Source organism: Erpetoichthys calabaricus, chromosome 14 (assembly GCF_900747795.2).
Source record: "Erpetoichthys calabaricus chromosome 14, fErpCal1.3, whole genome shotgun sequence".
NCBI lineage: Eukaryota > Metazoa > Chordata > Cladistia > Polypteriformes > Polypteridae > Erpetoichthys > Erpetoichthys calabaricus.
Window position 1 is genome coordinate 107,860,575 of NC_041407.2, and position 15,161 is coordinate 107,875,735.

Here is a 15,161-nt window from a genome sequence, read left to right on the forward strand (position 1 = left end):
CGGCCACTCTGACACGAGGAGAACGTGCGCACATCACTCAAGTAACATCCCGACTTCGAACACAGGTCACTGGTATACTGAGGCTGGCATTTAGTAAAACACATTAAGTATAAGCAGGTAATCGTCAAAATGAATGCCAGGGTCTGCGGTGGGCTGGCGCCCTGCCCGGGGTTTGTTTCCTGCCTTGCGCCCTGTGTTGGCTGGGATTGGCTCCAGCGGACCCCCGTGACCCTGTAGTTAGGATATAGGATGGATGGATGGGAGGCCAGGGTTGAGGTTCGGATCTTTTGGAATTTACGCAGACTCTTTACCGTATCGTTCTTGCCCCGGCGTTGAGAGGTCCTTTAAAGTTCAATTCAACTTCTTCTGTTATAATGACCCAGTAGACTGCACGCGCATATTCCCAGATATATTTTAAATGACCACAACATTCACGATTCCGCTTGGAATTACGTGTAGTAAATGTGCCGAGAAAGAGGATTTGCCGAGCTGGCCTTTTCAATGGCGGAGACATCGGAGTTCAGTACCCCTACGGACTTGCATTTGGCAAATCGCCCCGGAAATTTCGTTCAATTAATTGCGGGTCAAATGACATTCGAGATGTGTCTTTTCTATATCACATATAACATCGCCCTGTTCAGTATTTAAGGACCATAGCTGCTATTGCCATTCACGAAAACACGTTTTGCTTCCAATTTTTTTTTTATTACGTTATTATAAACGCTAAAGTTTTCCTGCCGCTTCCTTGAATCACAGGTGACCCACCCGTAATGCCCAATTCTGACCATTGGCGACAGAAAAGTAAGCCCTTCACACCCCCGCCAAAGAGCTCGCCCCCTCCCTGCGAATGCCGCCCTCTCGTTTAGAGCCCGGGCTGACTGATACCCTCCCTGCGATGGACTGGCATCGCCTCTAGTTTTGCGTTGTGCCAGCGATGTGTTAACTGCGCGCCTCAGTTCGACTTCTCTAAAAATGGATGGATGGATATGGTTTTAGTGGAAACGAGAACCAGCATGAAGGAACTGAACACTTTCATATAATAATCCTCGCAATTGCATCAACCATGAGGATCATCAGCGGCGGACTTACAGTGACACTCTTTGGGTCGAACTCAGGTTCCTTGGGGGGCTCAGGCTCTGGAGCGGGCGCAGGTTTAGCTGCCTCCTTCTTAGGTTCGGGCTTCTTTGGGGCCATGCTGCTTCTTCGGTCGGTGTCTTCTCAGAGCTGCGCTGGAACAAAAAAAAGGTCCTGGACGAAAGAATGAGCGACCCTCCTCTGCTTTTATACCAGTCCACTCCTTCGGCACCGGAGGGAGGCCGGCCGGCCAGCTGAAGGGGTGCCCGCTACTTACTATAAAAGGAATGGAGTCTAAACAGAGTTCCTGTTGGACAATTGTCCATTGTCGTCAGCTCCTTTCACCTGGGCGATGACAGTTGACTGCTTTATCGGTAATCAAGGGAGCAGATTCTTGTTGTTTTTAATTATTATTTTAATCTCTTGACATAGGCGTTTAAAATGCGGTAATATGAAAGGAACTCTCTAATTGGGCATCGCAGACAATACACAGGGGATGCTGAGGATCTTTTTATAGTTCGCCTTCTTGAAATTCGAACTGCGATGCCTGTCAGAGATAAAAATGCTTACGGCTGAAAAATGCAACGCGCCTGCTGAGAAAGGAGGCCGCACAATGGAGAAGACGTGGAGGCGACGGCAAGGGCACGGAAATCTGCCTAGGAAAGTCCGCAGTTATAGAAAGAGGATCTGCCCGTCTGTCTGTCTATCAGGCACTCCATATAGCGCCTTTCAAATCAGTCTACCTGTCACTGGTTACTTAGTGGCATTCACTTTCAATCTATGTATGTGGATAAGATATAGGGCCGTTTACATCTCTCTATTATGTACTGCCTTTTAGCTGTCTGTGCCTTTAATATCTGATAAGTATTGATCATTTAGTGCTGCTCACTTGCAAACTATTTATCTATATGACATGATAGCGTTCTTTTCATGTCTGTCTAAGTGCCTTTCATATACAATACAATACAATTTATTTTTGTATAGCCCAAAATCACACAATAAGTGCCGCAATGGGCTTTAACAGGCCTTGCCTCTTGACAGCCCCCCAGCCTTGACTCTCTAAGAAGACAAAGAAAAACTCCCAATAAACCTCGGGAAATGCAGTTCGAAAAGAGACCCCTTTCCAGGTAGGTTGGGCGTGCAGTGGGTGTCAAAAAAAGGGGTCAATACAATACAATACAATACAATACACAGAACAGAACAAATCCTCAATACAGTATAAAAATAAAAATTTTAGAAGTACGGAGCAGAAGATTTGGATATATTTAGAGTCCTGGAGACCTCATCCATCAAGCTGCCTCCTCCATTTGGCCATTCCATGGCTGAAACAGCGCTGGGCCAGCCAATCCGATGAAAGGACCCCTCTTTCCCACGATTCCTGCGATCCTCCATCAGGGATGACTTTACCTTAGGCAGGCAGAACAACTTGGCAGGTGGGCCGTGGCACCAAGTGCCACATTTGAGATTTTTCTACCATTACGTTATTTAGTGCGGTTCACTTTCAGGCTATTTGTCTATTTATCTGTAATATAGTGCCTTTTACCTATATCTATAGGTCTATCAATCAAACACACTATCCATCCATCCATTTTCAAACCCGCTGAATCCGAACATAGGGTCACGGGGGGTCTGCTGGAGCCAATCCCAGCCAACACAGGGCACAAGGCAGGAAACAATCCCGGGCAGGGTGCCAACCCACCGCAGGACACACACAAACACACCCACACACCAAGCACACACTAGGGACAATTTAGGATCGCCAATCCACCTAACCTGCATGTCTTTGGACTGTGGGAGGAAACCCATGCAGACACGGGGAGAACATGCAAACTCCACGCAGGGAGGACCCGGGAAGCGAACCCAGGTCTCCTAACTGTGAGGTAGCAGCGCTACCCACTGCGCCACCATACCGCCCTCAAACACACTATCTTTCTAATAATTCTTTGCATTTATATAGCGCTTTTCTCACTACTCAAAGCGCTCAACAATTGCAGGTTAAGGGCCCAACAGAGCAGAGTCCCTATTGGCATTTACGGGATTTGAACCGTAGATCCCTAGCCTCTGTCTGTAATATAGTGTCTACCAATGACTCCAACACAATTCATTTCTGTTTACTTATACTGCTGTTCACTTTCAACTGGTTTATTTGTCTGTGATATAGTGCCTTTCATGGCTATCTGTAAACAGTACATATACTGTCTATCTTCCTATCTGTCTGTTAAATAGTGTATCCCATCACCGTTTATCTTTATTGTGCCTTTCATATCTGTTTATCTATTGGTAATTTAGCGTGCTTCACTTACAGTCGATTTATTTATTTGCATATGTATGATAGTGTTTTCATGTCTACATCTATCTATGTACAGTATCTATCATATAGTGCCTTTCTATCTGCCTATCTAATGTTTGTCTACCAATTGATTATTTAGTGCTGAAAACGTTCAATTTATACTCATCGATACAGTGGCTTTTCTAGCTATCCAACCAGCACCTTTCATATCTATCTATATAGTGCCTTTCATATCTGTCTACCTATAGGTTATTTAGTGATGCTCACTTTTAGTCTATTTATCTACCTGATGAAGTGCCTTTCCAATCTATCTATTCATCTATATAGTGCCTTTTATATCTGTCTAAGGGTGGCACGGTAGCGCAGTGGTAGCGCTGCTGCCTCGCAATTAGGAGACCCGGGACCTCCCACAGTCCAAAGACATGCAGTTTAGGTGCATTAGCGATCCCAAATTGTGCTTCATGTGTGCCCTGCGGTGGGCTGGCACCCTGCCCAAGGGTAACCTACATTCCAAATTTCAAGTCCCAAGTCCTCATAGTTCGGGAGATTTCGTGATGAGTGAGTCTTTTATATATAGAGACTGGCATCTGATGGGTTAAAGCTTTGTGTTAATGTTTGTGATGCGCCATCTATTGGAATGATAGAGACCAGCATCTGGACGGACACACAGACACCTATCCTTTTATTAAGGTAGAATTGCTTACGGCAGTTAACACAAATAAGATTGCGGAGTTGGAATTTAGTTCTACTGCGGTGGGATGGCACCCTGCCCAGGATTGTTTCCTGCCTTGTGCCCTGTGTTGGCTGGGATTGGCTCCAGCAGACCCCCGTGACCCTGTGTTCGGATTCAGCGGGTTGGAAAATGGATGGATGGATGGATGGATGAATTTAGTTCTATGAAAAACTGCACTTTATTTTGACGTAAAGCCATCGTTGATGTGCAGTGTAAATAATCTAAGTTCGTTCAATGAGGTGTTTTTTTTGAGTGACCCAGCAGGAGACGACAGATTAAGAAAATGTGAACTTAGTCTCTGCGGTGGGCTGGCGCCCTGCCCGGGGTTTATTTCCTGCCTTGCGCCCTGTGCTGGCTGGGATTGGCTCCAGCAGACTCCCATGACCCTGTAGTTAGGATATAGCGAGTTGGATAATGGATGGATGGATGTATCTGTCTACTTCTTGGTTATTTGGTGCTATTCTCTCACAATCTGTTCCTTTGTAAATGTAAGATATCGTGGCTTTCCGATCTATCTATTCGTTATATAGTGCCTTTCATGTCTAACTATCATATGGTGCCTTTTATATCTGTCTACTTCTTGGTGATTTGGTGTTTTTCTCTTATAATCTATTCCTTTGTCTATCTAAGATATAGTGCCTTTCCAATTTATCTATCTATCTAAAAAAAAAGAAAAAGAAAATGTGAATTTCCCCTTGGGATTAATAAAGTATCTATCTATCATATAGTGCCTTTCACATCTATCTATCTATCTATCTATCTATCTATCTATCTATCTATCTATCTATCTATCTATCTATCTATCTATCTAATAGTGCCTTTCACATCTATCTATCTATCTATCTATCTATCTATCTATCTATCTATCTATAGTGCCTTTCACATCTATCTATCTATCTATCTATCTATCTATCTATCTATCTATCATATAGTGCCTTTCACTTCTATCTATCTATCTATCTATCTATCTATCTATCTTATAGTGCCTTTCACTTCTATCTATCTATCTATCTATCATATAGTGCCTTTCACTTCTATCTATCTATCTATCATATAGTGCCTTTCACATCTATCTATCTATCTATCTATCTATCTATCTATCTATCTATCTTATAGTGCCTTTCACTTCTATCTATCTATCAATCTATCTATCATATAGTGTCTTTCACTTCTATCTATCTCTCCATCTATCATATAGTGCCTTTCATATCTATTTATCTATTATATAGTGCCTTTTACATATCTATCTATCTATCATATAGTGCATTTCACATCTATCTATTTATCTATCATATAGTGCCTTGCACTTCTATCTATCTATCTATCTATCTATCTATCTATTATATAGTGCCTTTTACATATCTATCTATCTATCATATAGTGCATTTCACATCTATCTATTTATCTATCATATAGTGCCTTTCACTTCTATCTATCTATCTATCTATCTATCTATCTATCTATTATATAGTGCCTTTTACAGATCTATCTATCTATCTCTCACTTAGTGCCTTTCCAATCGGTCTACTTCTTGGTTATTTGGTGTTATTCTCTTACAATCTATGCCTTTGTCTATCTAAGATATAGTGCCTTTCCGATTTACCTATCTCTCCACCATATAGTGCCCTTTCTGCCTCTGTCTTCGCACACAGCAGCTACAGTATCCATACAATCAACTTTCTGGCACGTTGCCTTCATTTTCAGACGCCTGCATTTCTTTCAAATATCTGACGCGTGCGCCATGTCATACCGCGTGTATCGCACTGCCGCTGCTTAGAAAATCTAACACACTAAACTGATGTTTATGTGCAGACCATTGCAAAGTGTAGAGGAGTGATATGCGCGTCATTTGGCTGTAGAAGGGCCCATCAGAAATTCGATTTTTATGTTACACGTCGTCTTTCTCGGAGTTTAGTGGACGAGGCCGCAGCTCCTGAGAGGTCAGCGGCTTTCCAAACGTCTGCTCTCCGTTGCTGCCACACGCCATTTTTTTAACGAATCTCTTTTCCGGTGACTTTGCTTTTTTTTTGTAAGGGGGACAGAGAGATGCGTCTGTCCTTGTCAAGAGATGACAAGCTCACACAAGGTCTTCTGTGACACTGGGGCATGCCAAGCATTACAAAGGAACAAATGACTGCTGTCCTCCACAAACAGCTGATGGGTGGTCGTTTGTTCAAGGGCTTCTTCTCCACAGGGTCAAGCAAACGAGTTCCAAAAAAAACAAAAACATGTCATTGGTCAGATAAGCCCATACAGCGCTGCATAGCTCAGCAAATAATAAGACGAGCTGAACATCCGCGAGGACCACACCACCCCCACCCACCATCCCCGAGCCCCCGAGTAAACCCAGCGCTATTTATAGGAGATAATGTGCAGTTGTGTCCTCCTCGCTATTAAGGGCCAAAGAACGATCTGGCAGGAGCTTCGAGACTCTTTAATAAGACGCATTAAACGGGATTAGAAAGCCGAGGGAGGGTTAAGGCGTTCATTCAATAAAACGAAGACAGATTTGTCACCAGGATTTGGCGCCTAAGCCCAAAATGTGACAGGATGAATCATGTCACCGTGTATGTCACACGCATTCCGACTCCCGTTTGTTTGAGAGCTGCATGTCTGGACTGGCCGCCGATTGCTTATTTAGTCTGATCTGAAGCAGATTTCGGTACACTGTGTCTCTTTGAATTTGTTGTTTATTAATAAAGGATACAATTAATAAAATATAAAACGCAGTTAGAGCGCTCTTCTCTTTTAGTGTATCTCTCGTGTTTAGGTTATAACGTGTAACACAAAATCAACTGGTGTGTTTTAGAAAGTAGGGAAACATCACAGGACCCCTGAAGGTCCACATTCTCAATCCAATTTACTGTCACGGGACACACCAGCCGATCCTGGTAGCACTGGATGTCCGGCAGGAATCTGAGTGGGACAGGACAGGACAGCCCCCCTCAAAACACACACACAGATACGGGCTCTAAAATGGCGCCTTACTGGGTTGGGTGGCTCCTCGGTTAAAAGAACCATTCAATCTGGGAAGAGATCTTTGAATATGAAATGAGATCTTGGATTTACTGAGCAGATTACAATATGCGATCTTTCGAGGCAGCTATAGGGGGTCTTCTATACAGGCAAGATGAAGGGGTCCGAGCTGCCCGAAAAGCTCGCATGATGTAATCTGCTCAGTTAGCCCAAAAAAGGGTAATTTTGCTTGACTTCTCATAGCATCCATAATGGCTAACATGGTGCAACACCCCATTACTACAGATCTTGGGCTTTAAAAACAGAAACCTTTAAAGTCCAGCAGGCGACGGGGGAATACAACAGGTGAAGAGAACCTGAACAGCCTGTGTGAGGCCTTTTAAAAATAGGAAAGCCATTGGGATTTCATAAATTTTATCTATTTATGGAGCCTGCCTGTCACAGATCTAAGTAAATAAATGTTCTTTCTGGAACCTTCTTGTGGATACTTCACTTGAAAAAAACAAAATGGCTACCTATGGCATAGCCCTGAAGATCCACTCTGGCACCTTCATTTCAAAGAGATGGATGTTAAAAGATGAGATTCTGCTAGGAGGTACTCTAAAATAATCTTAGATAGATAGATAGATAGATAGATAGATAGATAGATAGATAGATAGATAGATAGATAGATAGATAGATAGATAGATGTGAAAGGCACTATATGATAGATAGATAGATATGTAAAAGGCACTATAAAATATATAGATAGATAGATAGATAGATAGATAGATAGATAGATAGATGTGAAAGGCACTATATGATAGATAGATAGATATGTAAAAGGCACTATAAAATAGATAGATAGATAGATAGATAGATAGATAGATAGATAGATAGATAGATAGATAGATGTGAAAGGCACTATATGATAGATAGATAGATATGTAAAAGGCACTATAAAATATATAGATAGATAGATAGATAGATAGATAGATAGATAGATAGATAGATAGATAGATAGATAGATAGATAGATAGATGTGAAAGGCACTATATGATAGATAGATAGATAGATAGATAGATAGATAGATAGATAGATAGATAGATGTGAAAGGCACTATATGATAGATAGATAGATATGTAAAAGGCACTATAAAATAGATAGATAGATAGATAGATAGATAGATAGATAGATAGATAGATAGATAGATAGATACTATTTGTCCCCAGGGGGAGATTTAGCTGTTTACAGACTCCCTTTAAATAAATACATATATTGTAATATTTATCTGCACACACTCTTGAAAAACATCGTCTGACTTGACAGTTCCGGTGATGACAGCCTTCAAGCGGACAGCAGTTTGGTTTACCTATAAGCCTCATCGCACTTTTTATACACACACAAAGTTTTCTAATCAAGGGATTGGTCATCAGACGCACGTGACGTAAAATATGCATGAAAATCCTGCCATCCAATTGGCTGTCCAGAGGAGCTACTGAATCGCGGAGGTCTGCATCTGTATGGCAAGCCGTTTTCACATTTACCCGGTTTGCCAATGGGCGGGGCTATGTGACGTGTAACAGAGGAGAATACGGAATCCAAAAATCTACAAGTTACAGCGACCTCTATCGAGCTGAACGTGAAATTCATGTAGTAAGAATATTAATCGGTTTGCCGACGTGCAAGCAAAAATTGCATAAGTGAGATGGATTTTAATTATCACATTCGTTGATCTATTATCAACATATTTACATTAGCTGTGGTCAAAACAAGAAAATATACTTTTGAGAAAAAAAGGTCTTTACTGAATATTTTGAAATAACTCAGTACAGTGGGAGCGTGGCACCTGCACCTTTAAACCGCGCCTGTTCTTAAACTGAAATCTAAGCTTTACATTACCTCACAGCTAACATTACAATAGCACCATTTTGTTAGTGAGTTAATCGAAGACCCATGATCGTTACAAAAATATATTTACTAATCTAACCCAAATCTTTCAATGTCTTTATTTATATAGGAAAAGTTAAAAGTAACTTTACAACAGCATTACACTTGTACTGGCTTGACTCCGTTAGATTTTCAGCAAGTTTCCTGTCCTGCAGTACTTTGAACAAAACAACAAAAAATCATCAAGAAGAGCGGATTTTAACTTTTTTGTAAAAGAAAACATAAACAAATAACTGTTGTTAATATGTTATTCATCCATTTTCCGTCCCGCTGAATCTGAACACAGGGGTCTCCTGGAGCCAATCCCAGACAACACAGGGCGCAAGGCAGGAACCAATCCCGGGCAGGGCGCCAACCCACCGCAGGACACACACCAAGCACACACTCGGGACAATTTAGGATGCTCCTAACCTGCATGCCTTTGGACTGTGGGAGGAAACCCACGCAGACACGGGGAGAACATGCAAACTCCACGCATGGAGGACCCGGGAAGCGAACCCAGGTCTTCTAACTGCGATGCAGCAGCGCTACCACTGCGCCGCCCTAATGTGTTATTGTCACGATATTATTGTGTATTGATTTCCAAAGTGAAAAAGGGGATGAAGGAGATGAAGAAATTCTCAAATGTCAAGTTACACTCCTAACGATCCCGCTTCTTTAATCGCCATTTACTGGACTGTGTGGTTCCACGAAGCTCCGTTAGTTGATTAAAAAAAATCTGAGAAGGGGTCTTTGCACATGAAGTTGGGACTTTGGGCTTTCAAAAGGTTCCTAATATGTGGACAAAACAGAAATCTTTAATGTGATGAAGCGGGTAAAGAAAATGGATGAAAGGAGGCGAAGGCGACCTAACTAACAGATCAGAACAAGCAGAACACCTGAGGTTAGGCCGTGTTACAGAGTGCCGCGAGTAGTCCTTTTAAAACCACAAAGCCACCGGCATTTCACAAATCCGTTATCATCTGTTCATGGTTATCTAAGAAGCCTGTTACAGATCTAAATAAATAAAGATTCTTTCTGGAACCTTTCTCGTTTTTTGGGGAACAAAAATAGTTCTGCTGTGGTATCGCTCTGATAGGAGCCACTCTGGCACCTTCATTTTAAGAGTGAAACCGACAGGTAATCACCGATTAACGAACGGCAAAGTATTAGGAACCGGTCTATATATATTTATATATAAATTACTAGGCGGCTTTGCACCCTGCTAGCTTCGTTCCCGTCTCTGCGTTTGTGGATTTCACTTTCACCAAACAACAAATCTTTTAATTCTCGCGGATACGCCTCTTCATTGGGAAGAAACACTACTATTCCCTGATGGCAACACGAATTAGATGATCTACAAGTCTCCGACTTAAAGTTTAAATTTGAACAATATATATTTGATCTCTTTTCACTATTCCATTATTTCACCGAATAATAATTTCCGTTTGTTTGTGCCAATGCGATCTTTACTATCATGTGTATCACGCCAGCGTTTTTGATTCTTTATGACGTTCTACTTTGAGAAATGCAAAGATAAAATGTAAAAAACAAGAACAATTCAAGGGAAGCGAATGTTCAGAGCGGTATAATAAACCGTATATAATTTCTTTGCTGCATAATGTGCAGCATGTTTCATATTAGCTTATTTTCCTCAGTTATTCATCGTAGGTTGTGAGCATGCGCTGATAGCACATTGCTGCACCCACCACACGGCGAACCACCTGGATTGGGACCCAAGTGCAGCGGGTGACACCTTGGCACCACACTGGGGTCCTGTGAAGTTAGTTATGGTGGCTGGAGTGCCAATCCTACCACCAACCCCCAAGTTTTTCTCTGAATGTTGGAGGACCTGCTTGTGTGGCTGGATGCAGATTAACGTCATAGCCAGGATGGAACAATGGCAGGTTAAGGGCATTCCTTGTTCAGGGGCCCAACAGAGTAGAGTCACTTCTTTATAATTATGCTAAAAGTCGGTGACTTTGCTCGATTTTGCGTACAGTTTAAGCCTGACATTACATCCCAGTTGTGTTGTGCATTTAATCGCTAATGCGTTTGTATATTTTACTGAATATCACAACTCTAAATAACAGCGAAGAGCCCAACACGAGAACGAAAGGAGTGCGCGAAAATCGCTCCGCCGGCATTGAACGCCCCCGCCCTTCGGCTTCAGAGGTCTGCCTGTGTGGACTTTGTGTGCTCTCGCTGTGCTTTCGTGGGTTTTCCTCGGTCTTTTTGTTTTCATCGTTATATTCTTTGGCCACAGCATTACTATGTTTGTTTTAAATGTGCTATATAAATAAATTGACATTGACATATGGACGGCCAGCAACGACTCCGCCGTAGAAAACATATGGGTAGGTGGCCAGTTGGTTTCCAGGACTGTCATTTTGTTTTTGACTTTCTCTTGTACGATTTTAATCTCTACCCTATTCAACTGGACAAAGTTAATCGATTCATTAATGAACAGATTATTGGTTTCCATTCATGTTTAATTATTTCTACCTTGTTCTATGTATTTTTTTTTCTTTACAAATCTGCATTTATACCAGTTCTGTATCTTGCATTTTAACTATTGTTCATCGCGCTCTGCGCCTGCGCACTCAGTAAAAGCGCAACATAAAAAATAAGCTTATTGTATTGTTATTAGTTATTGGCGACACGTAACTATCGTCTATACTAGGATGTGATTAAAGTGTCTGTCTGCAAATGTGCAGAGAGGTTCCTTACGCGTTCCAAACATGAAGGGACCGCAATATGTGAACCGCGCTAATTACACGTGAGCTCGCCCGTCATTCATAGTGCCGCGTGCCCGTTAAATACGATTCTGGTCAACTTTTTTATTTGGCCACATACATGAACATGGGAATGTTTACTTGTCATAGCAAAATATGATTCTACAAGCGTTTAACACATTTTACCCATAATTATTGAACATTTTGTCGATTTTGCGTTTTAAAAGTGTATCAACTTTAAGGTGGCACGTAGTGCATCTGGCTGCGTAATTAATATCCATAAAAACGTGTTTTAAATCCAAGATTTACCACATGCTGCTAAAATTTGTATTAACGTTAAAAATACCAGCAATGGGTGCGCTTACTTTTCTCCACAAACGGAAATGACGTACGTGTCCATTTTCCTGCAGAGTCAAATACTCATCGTTTCCCATTACATCGCCTTTATCTAAAGATTCTACTTGAATGAAGATCAGTGCCAGCGCGTCTCAGACTTACCCCTAGGAACTGAACTAAAAGTCACACTAGGACAAGAATTTGTCCCACGCCACCCTCTTGAACATATACTGGTTCTGTAATGGCACTTCACTGGGTTGTGTGGTCTCTCGTAGGCTAGCTCAATTGCTTGACAAAAGGCCAACTAATTCTCTGGAGGCTTCTTTGTATATGAAGTTACATGTGGACAAAACTGAAATCTTTAATGCATACAAAAAAATGTAGTTCACTTATTTAACTAATTTAAGCTAATATAACTTAAAATAATCGGGTCTGTTGATATTACGTACTTTTTTCTACTTACGTTGACATAATTCTCTTAGATGTCACATTAACACAAATTAAATCATGTTAAAACTATTACATTATTTTCATTTAACAGAAGCATGCAGTCTCAAGGACTGCTGTCTTTACTCAGTTATTTAAAGTTAAAACTTTAAAATAAGTTAACACACACCAAGCACAAACTATAGGGACAATTTAGAAAGCGAACCTGGGTCTCCTAACTGCGAGGCAGCAGCGCCACAACTGCGCCACCGTGCCGCCAATAATTATTATTATTATTATTAGTGTGAGTAGAGCCGTAGTGCAGGTGCTTCCCCTTGCGCACACCCACACACCAAGCACACACTAAGGACAATTTAGAATCGCTAATGCACCTAACCTGCATGTCATTGGACTGTGGGAGGAAACCTGCGCAGTCTCCTAACTGCGAGGCAGCAGCGCTACCCACTGCGCCACCGTGCTGCCCATACTCAAACCACTGTATGCCTAGTTTAACTACACAGTTGAATTAAGTTGCTTTAACGTCAAATAAACCAATCTGATGAGCGTGACGCTGCTGTATTTGCACAAGGATCCGCCCCTTTTGTTGTATTGTGATTCACGGGATAATAATAAATAATTCATTACATTTATATAGCGCTTTTCTCAGTACTGGATCGCCACTCCTTCACATAGTTAGATAGAAAGTTCAAGAGTTTTAGGAAATTCATTTTTTTCCCGAATGCTGTGAGTTTGTGGAAGCTGATTTAGGATAGTATTTCTTTCTTTCTTAGCGCTGATAAATTGGTTGCCCACCATACTTAAGAAAAATATCATTTACTTCTTATACAAGAGAGTTGATGTTAATTCTATATATAAAGAGAGATCACCCGACATGAAAGAAAAGATTATTCAAGATAGTTGTACATAAAATGATTTGATAAGAGAGCAACTCGAATATGTACAGTAATAATAATTATACCATTATAAACAAAACCAAGTATTGTTTTAATAAGCTGAAATTATAATTATGCTAGCTGTGCTTCCCATCTAATGTTAATGTTTTCAGTGCACCATGCAATGCATTGGTCTCGGTTATACGCCATTTGGTATGGGATCTGTATCAGCAGTGTTGAGCTTAGAGGTGCGCCATCTGTTGGAATGACAGATGCAAAGCGGTTTGTTATTAAAAATGTGATGTGCCATTTGCTGGAATGACAAATACAATGCACAACATGCTGTGGTAGACTGGCGCACTGCCCTGTGTTGGCTGGGATTGGCTCCTGCAGACCCCCGTGACCCTGTAGATAGGATATAGCGGGAAGGATAATGGATGGATGGATGCACAGCATGTCTCTAGGTGGAGAAGGATTGAACTGCTAAGCAGCAGCACCCTCTGGCACCACAGGTCTACAGCAGCAGTTTCTCGCCAGAAGTGTCATCACTGCATGTCTACACTTAACGACACAACCCCCCCACCCCAAATCTTAACTAACTTAACCATTGATCCCTGAACCTTAACTTCTACAGCACACTATCTAGTTGAATGTATTTTGTAATGCGTGTAGTAATAAAATGCATTTGTGAGGGACAATTGTAGGTTACTGTGCTGATTGTACACTCGCTGGCCTAATTCTTCGGCTAGAAAGAACTGCAGCGACACCAGAGAGTACATAACACCCTTTTCCAGCTTGCTTCAAGTACTTTAATAGATGTGTACTGTATACGTAAGTGTATGTGTGGTATCTAAACAGAAATAAATGAATACAATAAGTACACAACTATAAATGGAATACTTGTACATATATGAACATAACTAATTAAATGTCAAACGGGAACAATGTTACATAGTATTCAGGAAGAGCAATGTTAAACATCAATTCCTCAAGTTTACGTATTGTTTAATCAAGCCAATAGGTGGCACTATTAGCCAGAATAAAGGTACAGCGTAACGCCCAAGACGGCATTCGTTTACAAAAAAAAAAAACAAAACAAACTTAACATTTAATACTGAAAATATCAACACATTGTAACGTCTTGGAGAAAAGTAAAGTACAGCGTATCTCTCCTGCAAGGTCAACAGTGCATAAATGTAAAAATATGTTCATTCGTAAACAGCAAACACAACCATAATAGCACTTTTGTATATTTGCGCTGAACATGAATATAAGTTGCAATATTAGCTAAGATATTAAGTTAGATTGAGCACTGCAAAAAAGAAAACAACTTACTTTGTCAGTAACGCACAACACACATTTACAAAAGGTAGCATCAAACTATAACTTGGAAAACGCAAACAAGCAGGCAGAGACTGTGAGCGCGTTACAATTCAGGAACAAAACGCCGTGCATGCGCAGTCTAGTCTTGTGGGGCGTGTCTTGCCCAGCTTAAGCATGAAGCAGGGAATTTTGTACATTACTACTGATGCAATCAGGGCCGGATTTATATGAAAAGAGGCCCTAGGCTATTCCACTTATGAGGCCCTTTCACCTTCCATTTTTAAGTTTGTAAATTACATGAGAGATAATAAAATTTTGCTAACAATTTGAATGTAGGCCCCTCTTGATCTTGAGGCCCTAGGCTGAAGCCTAGTTAGCCTATAGGAAAATCCGGCCCTGGATGCAATGCACATATCTCTCTATTATAAACAAAAATCCTGGGAGAGAAAGACAGGAGACGAGATGTG

At 41.2% G+C, this 15,161-nt stretch overlaps 1 protein-coding gene across 2 annotated transcripts in view; it reads right to left on the reverse strand.

Annotated features, from left to right (window-relative positions):
- The window catches only part of myl4 (myosin, light chain 4, alkali; atrial, embryonic), a 301,275-nt gene that overhangs the window by 24,906 nt on the left and 261,208 nt on the right, over positions 1 to 15,161 (reverse strand). The window contains exon 1 of one of the 2 annotated variants that reach the window (XM_028819178.2): positions 1,090 to 1,283. The exons of the other annotated variant lie outside the window; for it this stretch is intronic. Within the exon in view, the coding sequence (XP_028675011.1) occupies positions 1,090 to 1,194 (105 nt within the window). The 5' untranslated portion in view covers positions 1,195 to 1,283. Of the gene's footprint in view, positions 1 to 1,089; positions 1,284 to 15,161 lie in introns of those variants that run through there. 2 annotated transcript variants of the gene reach the window in all.